This window comes from Carassius carassius, chromosome 16 (assembly GCF_963082965.1).
Source record: "Carassius carassius chromosome 16, fCarCar2.1, whole genome shotgun sequence".
NCBI classification, from domain to species: Eukaryota; Metazoa; Chordata; class Actinopteri; order Cypriniformes; family Cyprinidae; genus Carassius; species Carassius carassius.
The window spans coordinates 19743870-19760169 of record NC_081770.1 but is presented as its reverse complement, the minus strand read 5'-3'; the positions used below and the strand labels follow the sequence as shown (position 1 = coordinate 19760169).

General features: G+C 39.9%; 1 protein-coding gene across 3 annotated transcripts in view; it reads left to right on the top strand.

The window, feature by feature from the left end:
• LOC132159829 (neurocan core protein-like) overlaps positions 1-16300 on the top strand; it is a 127759-nt gene that overhangs the window by 35674 nt on the left and 75785 nt on the right. For all 3 annotated transcript variants that reach the window (XM_059569453.1, XM_059569452.1, XM_059569454.1), the window contains exon 3: positions 15209-15601. In XM_059569453.1, coding sequence (XP_059425436.1) covers positions 15209-15601 — 393 coding nt within the window. The remainder of the gene's footprint in view (positions 1-15208; positions 15602-16300) is intronic.

Genomic DNA, 16300 nt, shown 5'->3' with positions numbered 1-16300 from the left:
GCGGAACAGCTAGGGGATCTCGGTCTGCTACGGAGGCCTTCACCATCACCGACCCCCACTACTGCATCTCGACCACAGCAGAGGTGCCACAAGCAGTGTGAGAGGAAACAGAAGAGGGGGAAGCGCGGAGGTATCCGGGCTAGGCTAACGGCTAACCCACACAAGCCATCTATCCCCACCATCGTACTGGCTAACGTACGCTCGTTGGACAATAAACTGGACTACATTCGATTACTACGCTCAACTTAGAGGACTGTAAGAGACTGTTGTGTTTTTGTGTTCACGGAAACATGGCTCAGCAACAGCGTTCCAGACGGCGCTATTCAGCTTGACCAGCTGACGTGCTATCGAGCGGACAGAGCTCTCGTCGTGGGAGGAAAAACCCGTGGCGGCGGGCTTTGTGTTTACATCAATGACGCGTGGTGCCGCAATACTGTTGTGATCAGCAAACACTGCTCACCCCTGGTGGAGTTTATGATTATTAAGTGCCGGCCGTTCTATCTGCCGAGGGAATATACTGCTATACTGCTCATTTCGGTGTACATTCCCCCGTTCAACATTATCAGCAACAGGAACGATGCACTAAAATGAACTGTACCAGCACATCAGTGAGCAGCAGACAGCACACCCCGATTTTTTTCTCATCATAGCTGGGGATTTCAACCATGCTGACTTAAAGAGTGTGTTTCCAAAAATACACCAACACATTAACTTTCCAACACGAGGTAATAACATTTTGGACTTTGTTTACACCACACAGAGAGAAGCTTACAAAGCCCTCCCCCTCCCCCACCTCGGAGCCTCAGACCACATCACTGTCATGCTAATGCCTGCATACAGACCACTCATTAAAGTCGCCAAACCAGTTCACAAACAGATTAAAGTGTGACCAGAAGGATCATCAGAGGTTCTTCAAGACTGCTTCAACACAACTGACTGGGACATGTTTAAGCAGGCTGCCACATTCAATAACACCCCTGACCTCCAGGAGTACTCGGAGACTGTCACTGCCTACATCAACAAGTGTATTGATGATGTAACGGTCACAAAAACCATCACTGTCCGGGCCAACCAGAAGCCGTGGATGACAGGGGAGGTCTACAGACTTCTGAAGACACGGAACGCTGCCTTCAGAGTTGGAGATGAGGTGGGCCTGAGAACAGCCAGGGCCAACCTGTCCCGCGGCATCAGAGAGGCTAAGAGACAACACTCCAGGAGGATTGCTCATCAATTCAGCGACAGCAGAGACACTAGGAACCTGTGGCAGGGAATACAGACCATTACGGACTACAAGCCCCCACCACGGACCTGTGATAAACCACGGATCTCTCTGCTAAATGAGCTGAACACCTTCTTCGCTCGCTTTGAGCAACAAAACAGCTCCACTGCACAGAAGACTCCACCTCCTCCCGGCGACCAGGTGATGACGCTGACCCCAGACAGCGTGAGGAGTTCCTTCAGCAGGATCAATTCATGCAAAGCTCTGGATCCTGACAACATCCCTGGGTGTGTACTGAGAGACTGTGCAGCAGAACTCACTGATGTCTTCACAGACATTTTCAACATCTCACTGAGTCAGGCTGTTGTTCCCACATGTTTTAAAACTACCACCAACATCCCAGTTCAGAAGAAGCCATCTCCATCCTGCTTCAATGACTACCGTCCTGTTGCACTTACCCCATCCTCATGAAGTGCTTTGAATGGCTAGTCATGCACCACATCAAGTCTGCCCTCCCCCCCTCCCTGGACCCCTTCCAGTTTGCATATCGGTCCAACCGCTCGACCGATGATGCCATCTCCACTACCCTCCACTCAGCATTCACACATCTGGAAAAAAAATGACTCATGTCAGAATGCTGTTCATTGACTTCAGTTGAGCATTCAACACAATCATCCCTCAACAGCTCATTTACAAACTGATCCAACTGGGGCTCAACACTTCGCTGTGCAACTGGCTGTTGGACTATCTGACTGGAAGACCTCAGGCAGTACGGGTCGGCAGCAACACATCCAGCACCATCACACTGAACACTGGGGCCCCCCAAGGATGTGTGCTGAGCCCCCTCCTCTTCACTCTGCTGACCCATGACTGCACACCTTCACACAACTCCAACCTTTTTATTAAGTTTGCAGATGACACGACTGTGGTGGGTCTCATTAGCAACAAAGATGAGACAAACTACAGGAGCGAGGTGAGCCGCCTGGCCGGGTGGTGCAGTGACAACAATCTCTCTCTGAACGTGGAGAAGATGAAGGAGATTGTTGTAGACTTCAGGAGAGCACACACTCAGCACGTTCCTCTGACCTTCAACGGTGCGACTGTGGAGAGAGTGAGCAGCACCAAGTTCCTGGGTGTGCACATCACAGAGGACCTCTCCTGGACTGAAAACACAGCAGCACTGGCCAAGAAATCAAATCAGCATCTCTACTTCCTCCGCAAACTGAGGAGAGCCAGAGCCCCGCCCCCCATCGTGTACACCTTCTACAAAGGCACTATCGAGAGCATCCTGTCGAGCTTCATCACATTTGTGGTATTGCACCTCTGAACTATGAAATTGATGAATTTCGATTCTCTGTATGTATGTACTGTACATGTGGAAGAATTGACAATAAAGCAGACTTGAACTTGAACTTGAACTCATTTTTCATGAAATCTTTTTCAGATTTGAAATAGAAACTCATGAGACATGTGGCTTTGACCCATTACTTTTCTAGATTGCTCCAGGACTCATTTCATGTATTTTTATATCAAATAAAAAAATATATTTAAGTGTGGTAAAAAAAAATTAAAGGCACTTCAGTGTCTATAACTTTTAATATTTTTGAGCATTATCAAATCTGATTGATAAAAAGTAAAGCCCAAAGGGTCTTCTTTCCAAAGAACCCAAAATTATATTTGTAACACACTGAAGTAGGAAACTATTACAATTATAAGTTAGGTAGAGCACTTTCAGCTGTGAGTCCCATAATGGCTAACAGGTTAAACAGGTTTTCTTTCGTCCTTTCATCTTGTGGTAATTACCGTCACACACCTTTCTCACCTTTCCCACTGATGAGCCTTTTTGGACATTGCTGATAAATCCCCTTCGGCTGGATTCGGCCCTCCGCCGCTTCCATCTGCAGTAAATAGAAATGCGCGAGGAACACTTTCATCTTCAGAAAGCCTCATTTCCTCACATTGCCACCTAAAGACTTGTCATCACTCACTCTAATGCCTGCAACGGCTCTCAGCAGCGGGGATACGTGCCCACGTGCCGTGAAAAAGGAAGACGCTGACGCATAGCTTGTGCCGACTGAATCCTACTCCGTCAAAAACCTTTTGTAGAAGCAAACGCTTCATGCTTCACCATGCAAAACCAGGTCCCAAGTCAGAACTTTTGGCAAGGCTGTGTTGCATGCACTGTTTCACAGAACGGCCTCTTCTGATTTCAGACACATCAGGTTCTTATCATGCATTTGCAGGGTTGCAGGCCGGGCCGTGGAGTCTTTAGGTCCCTGACCCGCTTGCTGCCATCTGCACCGGTTGCTTGTAGTCGGGTCTGGCACTTGAGAACAACACACGTCTTTCTTTTTGAGCTTCATCTGTGATGAGTGAGACAGGCTGTGCATAATCTGCATGAAGATTTCCTCACCCTCTTAGCTTCACTCTACATCGTTACCGCTCTCATGGGACGCCCATGGTGTAAATAAGGACACTTTGTCGCCATGAGTGTTAATTATTATTATTATTTTTTTATTTTTTGCAGAATTGTTGCAAGAGTCAACTTTATAAGTGGCAAGCTAGTTTGCAACATTTGTTCTATTTTTCATTTAATTTAACATCAATCTATTTTAATTTAGTTTAGACTTCTCTTTAAGACAACTCATGTCACTCGGCGGCCATCTTTGACGTGCAGCTCCTATCTCTTTGAATGGGGAAACATCAAGTTTTCAAAAACTGTTCTTTAAGCTTAGGATTACATTTCATATTTGAAATTGCCAAAATAATCTGACAACAACTGTGTCATAAATGTTTTACTTTTGCTCAAATAGCATTCTAAAAAGTTTATTTCTCAGGCTAAATCACCCAGTGTGCATGCGCAGTCCTGAGAGCATGTCTCAGTGCGATGACTATTTCTATAGCAACCGATTCTTCTAACGTCAGCTGCAGTGACGCGATGACTTTACCGATTAGTGATTGGCTCTGACATTCAGAAGGTGGGGTTTCCTGCGTTTGTATTTTTCCCCATTCAAAACTATACGAGTGACACGTCTTGGGTATTCTATAGTCTTTGCTATAGTTTTTGAAAAAATTGTCTAAGTGGTGCATTTTAAAATGAAAGTAATAACTATTGAGAAACTGTTTCTGAGTTAATTATTTCAGAATAATTTCAGTTGAAAACTGAATATTAATTAATATTAATATAAAATGACATTTAACATTTTATTGATTTATTTATTTGGTGTATTTTCATGCGAAAGTTATAACTATTAAGGAGCTATCTGAGATTTCTCAGGGGAAATACATTGATACAATAAAGTAAAAAATGTGTGCACATTTTAGTACAGTGAGGGAACGAATTAGTAAATCGTGTGCATGATTTAGCCCAGGGGTTTTCAAACTGGGGTCCGCGGACCCCAGGTGGGCCGCAAGAGAGCGCTAGGGGGTCCGCGAAAAACTTGGCAGAAAAAAAAAAATGACAGCCCGTTCTCATCCCAAGGCGTCAGTATATGACGCCCTAGCCTAGGATGAGAATGCGTTGCAAATGATTTAGGCTACGAGATATTTTTTTTCCAATCCTAAAATTATTAATTATTAATGACCAAATCTATATATAGTTTTATGATTTATATAAGTGGATACTTAATTGTAACGTGTTTATCCCAAAATCCTTTGCGCTCTTTAACGTTTTGCATACAGTTGAATGGACGGAGCAATTAGCGGCTGTAAGTGCAGTACAGATGATGGAAAGATTTTTAAAGAATCCCGCTCCCGCAAGCAGTTCATGCAAATCTGACTTGGCGAATGCAAAGGCAAAAACCAGAAAATATGACAAATCTTACATTGCGTTTGGTTTTACCTGCATGTTAAAGCAGGGAGTCGATAGACCCCAGTGTGTTCTTTGTCAAGAGATTCTCTCAAACGAATGCATGAAACCATCCAAGCTCAAGCGCCATCTACAGCAGAAACATCCCAATGAGGCAGAAAAATCGACTGACTATTTCAAACATCAGGAGCTGTGTTTGGCCCGGCAGGCTAGTATTTTTCGGCAGCAAGCATCAGTCCCTGAGAGGTGTTTAAAAGCGTCATATTTGGCATCACTCCACATCGCGCGTGCAAAGAAGCCGCACACAGTTGGCGAAGCATTATTATTACCAGCTACCAAAGACATCGTCAAAGAGTTATTTGGAGAGGAAGCGGCACGAAAGGTAGATTGTGTGCCTTTGTCAGACAACACAGTAAGCAGACGCATAGGTGAGATGGCCGATGATATTTCATCACAACTTTTAGAACAGCTGCAAGTCAGTGAATACTTTTCACTTCAGTTGGACGAAAGTACTGATATAGCGAATCAAGCACAGCTAATGGTCTACGTACGTTTTCTCGGTAAGGACAAATTTATTGAGGAACTTCTCTTCTGTAAACCCCTTGAAGGCAGAACCACAGGTCAGGACATATTTAATATGATGGATCAGTTCATGACGGACAATTCAATAGACTGGTCTCGGTGTATTGGAGTGTGTACCGACGGTGCTGCCGCTATGACCGGTAAGCACAGCGGCGTCGTGACTCTGATAAAAGAGAAAGCCCCCAACGCCGTTGCCACACACTGCATGCTTCACCGTGAGGCTCTTGTGGCCAAGCGCATTGAAGATGACTTACATCAAGTGTTGAAGGATGTAATAAAGACTGTGAACTATGTAAAATCACGCCCATTGAAACACAGACTCTTCCGTTTACTCTGCAAAGAAATGGGTGCAGATTACGAGGGTTTGCTGCTCCACTCAGAGGTGCGCTGGCTTTCCCGCGGCGCCGTGTTAAGTCGCGTGTACGCGCTGCGCAAAGAGCTGAGAGAGTTTCTCTCTGATGAAAACCTAGAACTTGTCAAATGTTTTGAAGATGACACTTGGATACTGAAGTTGTCATACATGGCAGATTGTTTCCAGCATCTCAGTGTCCTCAATCAGAGCATGCAAGGACACAATGTTCACATACTGAATGCACAAGACAAGGTGCGTGCATTCATGCAAAAATTATCCCTGTGGGAAAGCAAACTGCAAGAAGGAGTAACAGAAATGTTTCCTCTCTACAACCAGGAGCGCATCTCCTCCACTGCAGACAATATCACACCCATAATTCAGTCTCACCTGTCACATCTTCAGGGCTATTTTAAACAGTATTTCCCTGATTTGAACAACAACCACCTTGACTTTGTAAGGGACCCATTTGCACCAGGGGTTGGCACTTATCTGGATCTGGCAGCCAAGGAGCAACTGATTGACTTGTCAAATGATGGCGGGAGAAAAACAAGGTTCCCATCTCTTCCTCTATCAGAGTTTTGGATGTCTGTGAGAGAGGACTACCCTATGTTGTCAGAGAAGGCAGTAAAATGTCTTTTACCTTTTGCCACAACTTATTTGTGTGAAGCTGGATTTTCAGCACTGAAAGTACTTCAGTCGAAGCACAGAGCCCGTCTGGAGGTTGAAAGCGACATGCGTCTGGCTCTAACTAAAATGAAGCCACGTTATGACAAACTATGTAGAAGCCACCAAGCTCATCCGTCCCATTAGGAGTTTTGAATCAGTGAATGATTCAAACTGGTTTGATTGTGTTTGTAATGCAAATGCTGTTCTTCAGGTTTAACTTGTCACATTATAATGCTGTGAAAGAAGGTTCCTTTTTCACTTAATAATAATATAGCTGCAATTTAGCAGTGCCTTAATTAGAAAAGGTACCCAGTTCAATGTAAATATTTTGCAGTTTTCCATAAAGACAGGGGAAAAAAACTACAGAAACTACAAATATTACAAATGTCCAGGTTTAACTTTTCATCTACCAGTGCCTTATTTAGAAAAGCTATCTTGTTCAGTTAATGTAAAAACTTTTTTTTTTTTTTTTTTTTTTTTTATGAAATATAAAATAATTGTGAGAATCATTTTTGGCTATAGTGAGTAGCCAAACTAATAAAATAAATAGTTTTTAAAACAATACCATTTTGCATGCCTGTGAAATACGAATTATAATGTCTTTACGTTATACAGAATTTTAGTTTACAGATTTATACTTGAAATACATAAGTGCCTTTAAACTTTAGGCAAAGGGGTCCCCTGCAAGGAATCATCATATTTGGGGGTCCCTGAGATTAAAAAGTTTGAAAACCCCTGATTTAGCCTACAATTTGTTCCTGCATGTCATGTGCGGGGCTCCGTAGTATTTACTTTTTAACACTTTAATTTAATTTAATTTAATTTAATTTAATTTAATGTAATTTTATTTAAACCCCAACACAGGGCGACGCAAGCATGAAAGTATGTAGTTTGTGTGTAGTTTTGTTTTTTGTAAATGAAAGCCACTAAGTGGTTTACTCATATATAATGCAATTAAAAATATTAATACAACAAATTGGAAAATTTGATTTGTATTTATTTATTTAGCATGGAAACACAGGACAAATGTGAAAGGTTTTATTTTTTTACAATTATTTATAATTAATTTTTATTTTATAAAGATTTGATGATTCGTTCTTATTTATTTAGTGTTAAAACACTTACAAAGGGCAGTGCAAATGGTAAAGTTTTTTTTTTTACATTTCTTTTTAAATAATTTAATTTGATAAAGATTTATTTAATTACCCTGACACCATTTGTTTTTTTGCTTGTAAGCCACTGAGCAATTTAATGCCTTTAATGTTCTTTCTCTTAAAATGTAAAATGGCAACATAATCAATGTACTTTATGCCCAAAGGGATTGAATTGTCACAAAAATTTGTTAATTGATGCACAGTATTCAATCAGTCTGCTATTTCCATAAATAATTAGTTTCAACCTTACCAGTGCCAACTAATTTTAATGTTACAGCACTCAAATATTTATCCATGCATAAGTCACGCAGCTGCTGCCCCAGTTTATGTGGGTATATCTTTTTATGTGAAGGGGACTTATGTGTTAAGTTGGATCCTCATATCGCACTAAATAAATGTGCCATTACCTAGCAGAGAGCAAGAAATATAGTCAAGCCTCTGGACTCAGAGTATCTTTATGTATGTGCGTGTATTTGAGCAAGAGACAGGAAGGAAGACGGGAGATATTGAGCTCAGACACCCTGGGCTCAGTTAATATTCATGGCGCTGTGAATATGGCGGGAACCTCTGGGGGGTTTCCAGGGGAGAGCATCTCATGCGAGACGCTTTCAGAAAAGGAATGTCATTAGGACGGCCCGCGTTCGTTTGTCACCGTATTAACACACCTGTTCGCTTTGGATCCAATGATTCCACTTCTCAAACACTGTTTTGGAGGCGGCCGTGTCCGTCATTGAGGAGGATGAAAGACACCATTGGAGGCCCCACTTAAAGCCACAATATGTAAGATATTTTTTTATTAAAGTATCCAAAAACCACTAGAACAGGGTTATATATTTTGCTGACTTGTGTACTTACATAACCCAAATGTTTCGAAGATTGTTTAAATCCAGAGAAATAAGCAATTTTAACTAGTGACACGGACCTTGTCCATAGTGTCATCATGTCGCCTGCCAATGACGTCATAACCCCCTTGAGTTTCTAGAGAACATAGAAACACCAAAGACGCTTTATGTTGTGTGTTTTAATAGACTGGTGACGATCGCACAGAGTAGCATTATAACAGAACTTTCAGTGTATCTAGTATGATAAAAAAGCGCTTCTTTTTTGGAGCGAAACGAGGCCGCTGAACCAGCGTGACACACGGCGCGAAAGCTGTATTGCTTTTATTATGCCACAGTTGACCACTTCCATTACAGACTGTGACATAATAAAAGCTCTGCTGGTTTTGAGCCGTGTGTCACGCTGGTTCAGCGGCTTCATTTCTCTCTGACGGCTTTTAGTCTCACCCTGCTTTATTGTACTGTTAACAAATCATAAACTCATCCATGAACTTGATTTCTGCCCGAGTCCCGTCAGATTGCATCAGCTGTGGGGATGAAGACCACAGCTCCCATCATTCCACACTCAGTGTCCCCGTCATCAAACTACGCTACCTGGACTTTGTTTATTTTGAATATGCTCTCTCCAGTGTCGAAAATTACATACTGTGCCTTTAAGAGTGCGAATCAAACAAACAGTCATTATTCGGTGGAAATGCCGCTTTTGTAGATTTACCTCGGGGCTACTGGCTCCTGCCGCGCAGTTTATCACTAACGCTTTGGATATGTGGACACATGATTGTTTCGAGCTCAGTGGGCATGTGCATTGCGAGCGCTTGTACGCAATTAGACTCCACGGGACAGTCTAGGCCTGTGGTTGAGTTACTAAAGGAAATACTAGGGGGAAAATACAGTACTGACTAACATAGACAATTTGCCAAGTGGTGGACTGTTAAAGTGGCCAAGGCACTAAAGAGAAGCCGCAGTACTCGTGCGGATTCGTTATTGCATTAGTGGTTTGTCTCTGTTGCCTTGGCAACCATTAAAAAAGCATTTCAGGAAGTATTGCAGTTAAAACATTTGCAGCCAAATTACAGTAACATTAACTTGTAGTAGTATTTATTATTATTATTATTCACAATAGTGTATGTAAACAATTTTTTAAATTAATGTTTAACAATAAATATTTGCCCACTGCTCGCACTCTTCACTAAAGAGAGATTGTGATTGTTTATTCGTCTTTTTCAAATAATTCATTAAATAATAATAAATACTTTATTATATTATTTAATTACCTAAATTAAATATTAAATAAGTAAATATGTTCTTAGTCTGTTTGTTATTATTATTATACACATAGGATATATGCAGCAAAAAAATAAATAAAAAAAGAGGTAAAAAGTGGCTTTGGCCTTGCATGCGATTAAATATTTGGCCACCGCTCACTCACCACGATGAAGAGAGATCACAGCACACAGCACAGATTTATCATTGTGTCAACTGTTAACTTTGTATATCAGCTGCTGCAGCAAACATTAAAGCATGTTAAACATTCTCAGCTTACATAAACACCACCGGATAATGTCTGTCACTATTAAGATGAAGGTTGTGTGAAGAAAGTAGTTGGCTTTTTCACTTGACAGTATCAGGCACATTTTTCATTTTTATTTTACACCCCCCCCCCCCCACCTTTATTATGTTTTACCATCATTAATTGTGGTGTTCATTTCATTTGGCGTGGTAATAAAAGGCCCTTTACTTCATAAATTCCCTCAAATATCTCAGTTGAAATGAATGAATGAAATAGCTCCAGAAGGCACGGCTCGTCAGCATAACCCCGACCCGCAATCGATCAGTCATTTGGTGGCTGCTGGGTAATTGAAGACAATGGGGCCACTATCAGCAAGCAGCCAATTACATTAGCCTTCAGAAAAAGAAAGAGAAAAGGAAAAAGGTCCATGTAGGAGATGCGTTCGAGCGCTGTTGCCTTGTGTTTCCTGTTCTGGGTTGATAAAGGCTTTTGACAGCACTTAATGCATTTCAGGTGTTCAAAGACGACGGCAAATGGTCACAATACATCAAGCAGTCGCTGTATTTTTTGCTAGTCATTGGCCTTATAACCCTCTGCATTTTACCTTCTTTTTGGCTCGACCTCAAAAGGATGAGGAAAGATTAAAAACAACGGCAGAATTTCAAACAAAAGGCCGATCTCCAGGGGGTTATGCTTGTAAAAACATTTCCATCTAAATGCAGATTTGGTATATTTCGCCATGCTTCTTACATTCATTATTTACCCATGTGGGACCGAAGCAATTTTTTATTCCTTGACTCCAAGGCGTAATTTGGTTGTTAAGGAGGTATCTGCATTTGATTTCTGTTTATTTAATGTGGCAAATTAGATCACGCTTGCCCACAAAGCATTACAGACGAAAAAAACTTCACATGGTTGGTGCGACTGTATCCGGAGAGCGGCCTAATTTACTATATACCTGTTTAAATGCGGCTGCAAAACGTGCGTGAATGCAATTAGAGGTGTTTGCGTGTGGGCATTGAGGGCCTGGGGAAACAACGTCATGCTCCGCAGTCTCGCTGCTTATGTTCTCCTCAAGCATGAATTCGGGCAGCAGGAAGGTAATTCAGAGCCTTCCCCTTATCGTGAGCAATCCTTCCCTGGAGATATAGGACAGAAAGGAAGAAAAGCGTGAGCTTTGAGATGAGATCCAGCGGAACGACTGGAGAGGACGAGTCGAACCCCCTCCAGAGAAAATAAATGATCATTTATAATCTAGTGATTTCAGCTGTCCTGCAGCTCCTCAATCACAGGCAAACAAAATCTTTTGATAATGTAAAAAAAATATAATAATAATCGATTAAAATGTTGTCTAATTTCGTGAAGTGGCGATTAATTTATCGAATAAATCGCAAATCAAATTTGGCTTTGAAATTACTCCCAAAATATAACTTGAAGTGTTTCAATTTTTGTGTAAATCGTCAAACATATATATATAAAAAAAAATTAGTTTTAGCAAGAAATATTTTATTTGATAATGTATTACTTATACACTTTTGTACCATGAGGGTGAGTAAATGATGACACGGTTGTCCCTTTTGGGTGGGTGAACTATATCTTTAGTAATTAATTGTATTCATTGTATTTTATTATTACAATGGAAATATGAAATGACTTCTTAAATGAAATGATACTCTAAATAATAAACTAAAACTGCAGGTAGATGGTGGTAAATGTCTTAATGATTAAGTCATCGAGTCATTTATTCATTCGATTCGTTCAAATGGCTGATTCATTCAGGAGTGAAGTATGAATGAGTTCTTTATGAATGGTTCACTGAATCATTAGGCTTGTTCGACTTGAAGCAGATCATAACCATCAGGCTCATCATTGTGTGTGACATCAAAGTATTGTGAGATCGATTCAAAAGCAGAAAAAAGACGACTCTGCGTGCTTTTGAATAGCTCTCACGAGACTTCGATATCACACACTGATCAGTCTGGCCAATGGTTCACCGCAACCAAAGGGTTCACCAAATTCATTCAAAACGTGCATTAAGAAATGAAATGCCGCTGTGTGTTGATCGGAGATGAACAGTTATGCTTTGTCTTTATATATTTTTTTTTTTGGCAAAATTGTGCAAAACAGACAACATTGTGTCTAAAATAAGACAATACTGACTTATATTAACACTCTCACATCAAATCTTTCCTCCCAGCGATTCGCTTCGTGACATGTTTGCGAAGCTGTGCGCAGTGATTCAACTAGAAAATTGCATGTCCATGTACCCTTGCACTGGTGTTGTCAAACACTCGCTGGCCTGCGGTTTCACCTGTGTACAGTCCATTTCTGTGAGGACGGAGGATAAGTGCTGTTCGCTCTGGACGAGTGGGCCGCCATCATCTCCATCAAGATACTCACTATTACTTACTGCCCATTACAGAGGACATGAACCTTCAGGCTTTAGCTAAGTGTCATCATAGATGAATTTATACCATCATACTTACTGTAAATATGCAGCGTAACAGCTGTTTAGAGTGTAATGATGCTGTTTGCTCTCCCACTCGGCAGGATTTAGCTGTTTATGCCTCATAAATATATAAAGAAACTAAAATTGGGGTTAAAGGCTTCCAATTTGATCATTTAAAGTGCAAATATTAGTGCAGCTGTGATTTTAAAAGCAGTCTGGAGCTGAACAGCAGATTTTGCAAACAAGTGAGCATAGGGCAATTTATTTGTGTCGCCCTGCAAGTCTCACCAAAACCACATAAGACTCTCGAGCAAACTATCTATCTATCTATCTATCTATCTATCTATCTATCTATCTATCTATCTATCTATCTATCTATCTATCTATCTATCTATCTATCTATCTATCTATCTATCTATCTATCTATCTCCGTCCATCTAATAAAAGCAAAAATAATAATAATAATAAAACTTTTAAATGGCACACACAACATCTTTTTATTTTAGCATGTTTTATTTAAATTTGTGTCAAAATTTGAATTTCACAGTTTGATGGATTGCTCCAAAAGTCGGTAGTTAAATATATAAATACGTAAATAAATAATACTAAATGAATGAATAAAAAGCACATTATGGTCAGGATAGAGCCAGCTCCATGGCCCAAACTCTCCGTTTAATTATGACTGGGAGTTGTTGGGCCGGGCAAGATGAAATTTCCCAGTACTGTTAGCAGACTCCTTTCTTTAAATTAAATCAAATCAAATAATGGCAGGGCAAGACCAGACACGAGGTGCCGGGCAAAAGCCCACTCTAATGAAAATAAATCAATTAATTTTTGCGCTGTCGCTCAGAATAGTCAGCGGTCTCTCTTCCTCCTTCTCACCTCGTGTCATTCATTCAGTCCGTCTTGCAGCAATTACATTGTCACCTCCCCATGTGTAAGTGAGAGGAACGAGCGGCCGTCTAGCGCACTGTGAGAAACTGTAATGCAACTCTACATAATATGAATTGTGTTTCACATGGGGATGAGATTGAACTGCTGTAGTGAGTCTATGCATCATAACCCCCCTTTTTGCTCATGCAATCTATCTATTGATTTAGATTTGTTCATTTATTAATTCATTTATTTTTACCTCTGAGGCAAATGGGATTATTACCAGTGAAGTAACTCCATTTGCCTGTGTGGTTACTGTTGGCAGGGTGTGCTGAATTTATAAATCACATTGTAAATGCAGTGTAAATTATAAATAGTTTACTATTGTATTATGTATTAATATTTATTTTAGCTAAAAAACGTTCCATGTTCCTCTCCAATGCCACAAATCCTAAGTTATCTTTGTATTTTGCCTCACAATCGATGACTGAACTGCACTGTACTAATCTTGGGCTAGTTTGGGGTGAAATACTGGTCAGTACTGCCTAGTGTGCAGTAAAAATGCCTATTTTGTCTATTTTTTTAATATTTGAAAGTTAAAAGTTATACATTACTATTCAAAAGTTTGGAGTCAGTAAGAGCTTTTTTAATGTATTTCAAAGAATAAATTCTACTTAAGCAACAATTATGATACAGTAAAAAGCAGTAATAATGTGAAATATATTTGAAAATAAAAAAATGTGTGATTTCAAACATGCAATTTTTTTATTTTAATATATTTTAGAATGTAATTTATTGCTGTGATGCAAAACTGAATTTTCAGCATCATTATTCCTTGCGACCCTTCAGAGATCATTCTGATTTAGTGATCAAGAATTGATTACTTGAAAGTTCAGGAGAAACTGTAACAATTTAAACAGTGTAACAATTTAAAAGTCAAAAAAATAAAAACCTCTTATTCAGCATGTTTTATTTAAATTTGTATAAAAATTTTAATTTCACAGTTTGATGGATTGATTCAGGAAAAGGATGTTTTATTCGTCGTCTATATAGAATAGAATATAGAAATCTTTTTATTTAATAAATTAAAATAATTATTTACATTCTAAAGCTGTCAAATCGGTCAATCGCAATTAAACACATCCAAAATAATAGTTTATGTTTACATAATATGTGTGTACATGTATGTGTGTGTAATTATGTATGATATATATTATACATGAATAAATATATATATATATATATATATATATATATATATATATATATATATATATATATATATATATATATATATATATATATATATATAAATATTCATGTATAATATATATCATACATACATGTAAATATACATATAAATATATATATATCATACATATAAATATATTTATTTATTCAAGTTTTAATTCAATTAAACTTAATTCAATTTTAATTCAAGTAAACTCTAAACCTTTAATATCATTAAAGTTAAAAGTTCATTTATAAAGCACATTTAAAAACAAAAAATGTTGTTGCAAAGTGCTGTACAATTAGGAAATACATTAAAGGAAACCAAAAATGTAATTAAATAGGTTAGCAAACTAAAACCCCTAAACATCTCAAGCAACACAATAAGTTGAAGAGAAACCTTACAGTATACAACTGAAATCAGAAGGAAATGAACCTCCTGAATGAAACTGAGACACTATTCATCAAAATGCTCAAGTCTAGTTGTGAGTCTGATCAGTTTTGTCATTTATTTCTCTGTTCTCAGGCATGGTGAGCTGTGATACTGTGGTGAACATGCGTAAGGTGACTCACCAGCGGGTTCAGGAGCCTCTGTCAGGTACGGCCCTCCTGCCGTGTGTTTTCACCCTGCGCCCGAGTCTTTCGCACGAACCCCCTCGCATCAAGTGGACCAAACTGTGGGGTCAACGTGGCCTGGACGGCCTACAGAAACAGCAGTCGATTCTGGTGGCTAAAGACAATATAATCAAGGTGAAGAAAGCCTTCCAGGGCCGCGTGACCTTGCCGGGATACCCGGAGAACCGCTACAACGCCAGCCTGGTGCTGACAGGCCTGCGATCCAGCGACTCGGGGATGTACCGCTGTGAGGTCGTGGTCGGCATTAACGACGAACAAGATACAGTGCCCCTTCAGGTCACGGGTAATGTAGCGCACCGCAGAGTGCTAATACACGCAGCTGTGATTACAGTAATCAGATTCATCATAAAGATACTGCTGACTTCGTCTGTCTTTAAAAGGATAGTCGTTCCAAACCTGTATAAGTTTCTTTCTTCTGTTGAACATAAATGAAGGTATTATGAAGAGCTGAAATGTTTATGGTCCCCATTGACTTCCGTAGTATGAAAAAAAAAATTTAAATACTAAGGAAGTCGATTGTTTGGTTAAAATGTTCTCCAAAATATCATCTTTTGTGTTCAGCCGAAGAAAGAAACTCATACAGGTTTGAAACAACAAGTGATAGGATTTCATTTTTTTGGGTGATCTTTAATGTTTATGTTTTGCGCAAATCGCGATGAACTTCTCTTTTCAGTAGTTTCACAGGCCTCTGGGAGAAACGCTCTCGCTGAATGACTTGGTATATTATTTAATCTGAAAAACTGGCTGTAATTACAGTCCTCAGCGCTGAGGATTGTTTTCCTGCACATCTGGTGGCGTTTTCCATCAGATCAGACCACGGAGGCATGGGCTAAACAGCTGCTACATTTTTTGCACGCTTTTTTTGCACATGCCAAAAGCTTGATGAAGTTAGTTAGACTTGGTTCGCTCCTAGCATGCAGCACAGTGCCTGCGTTTGCGTGAGTCTGTGGAGCGGAAATCTCCACGGGGCGAATTTATCAAA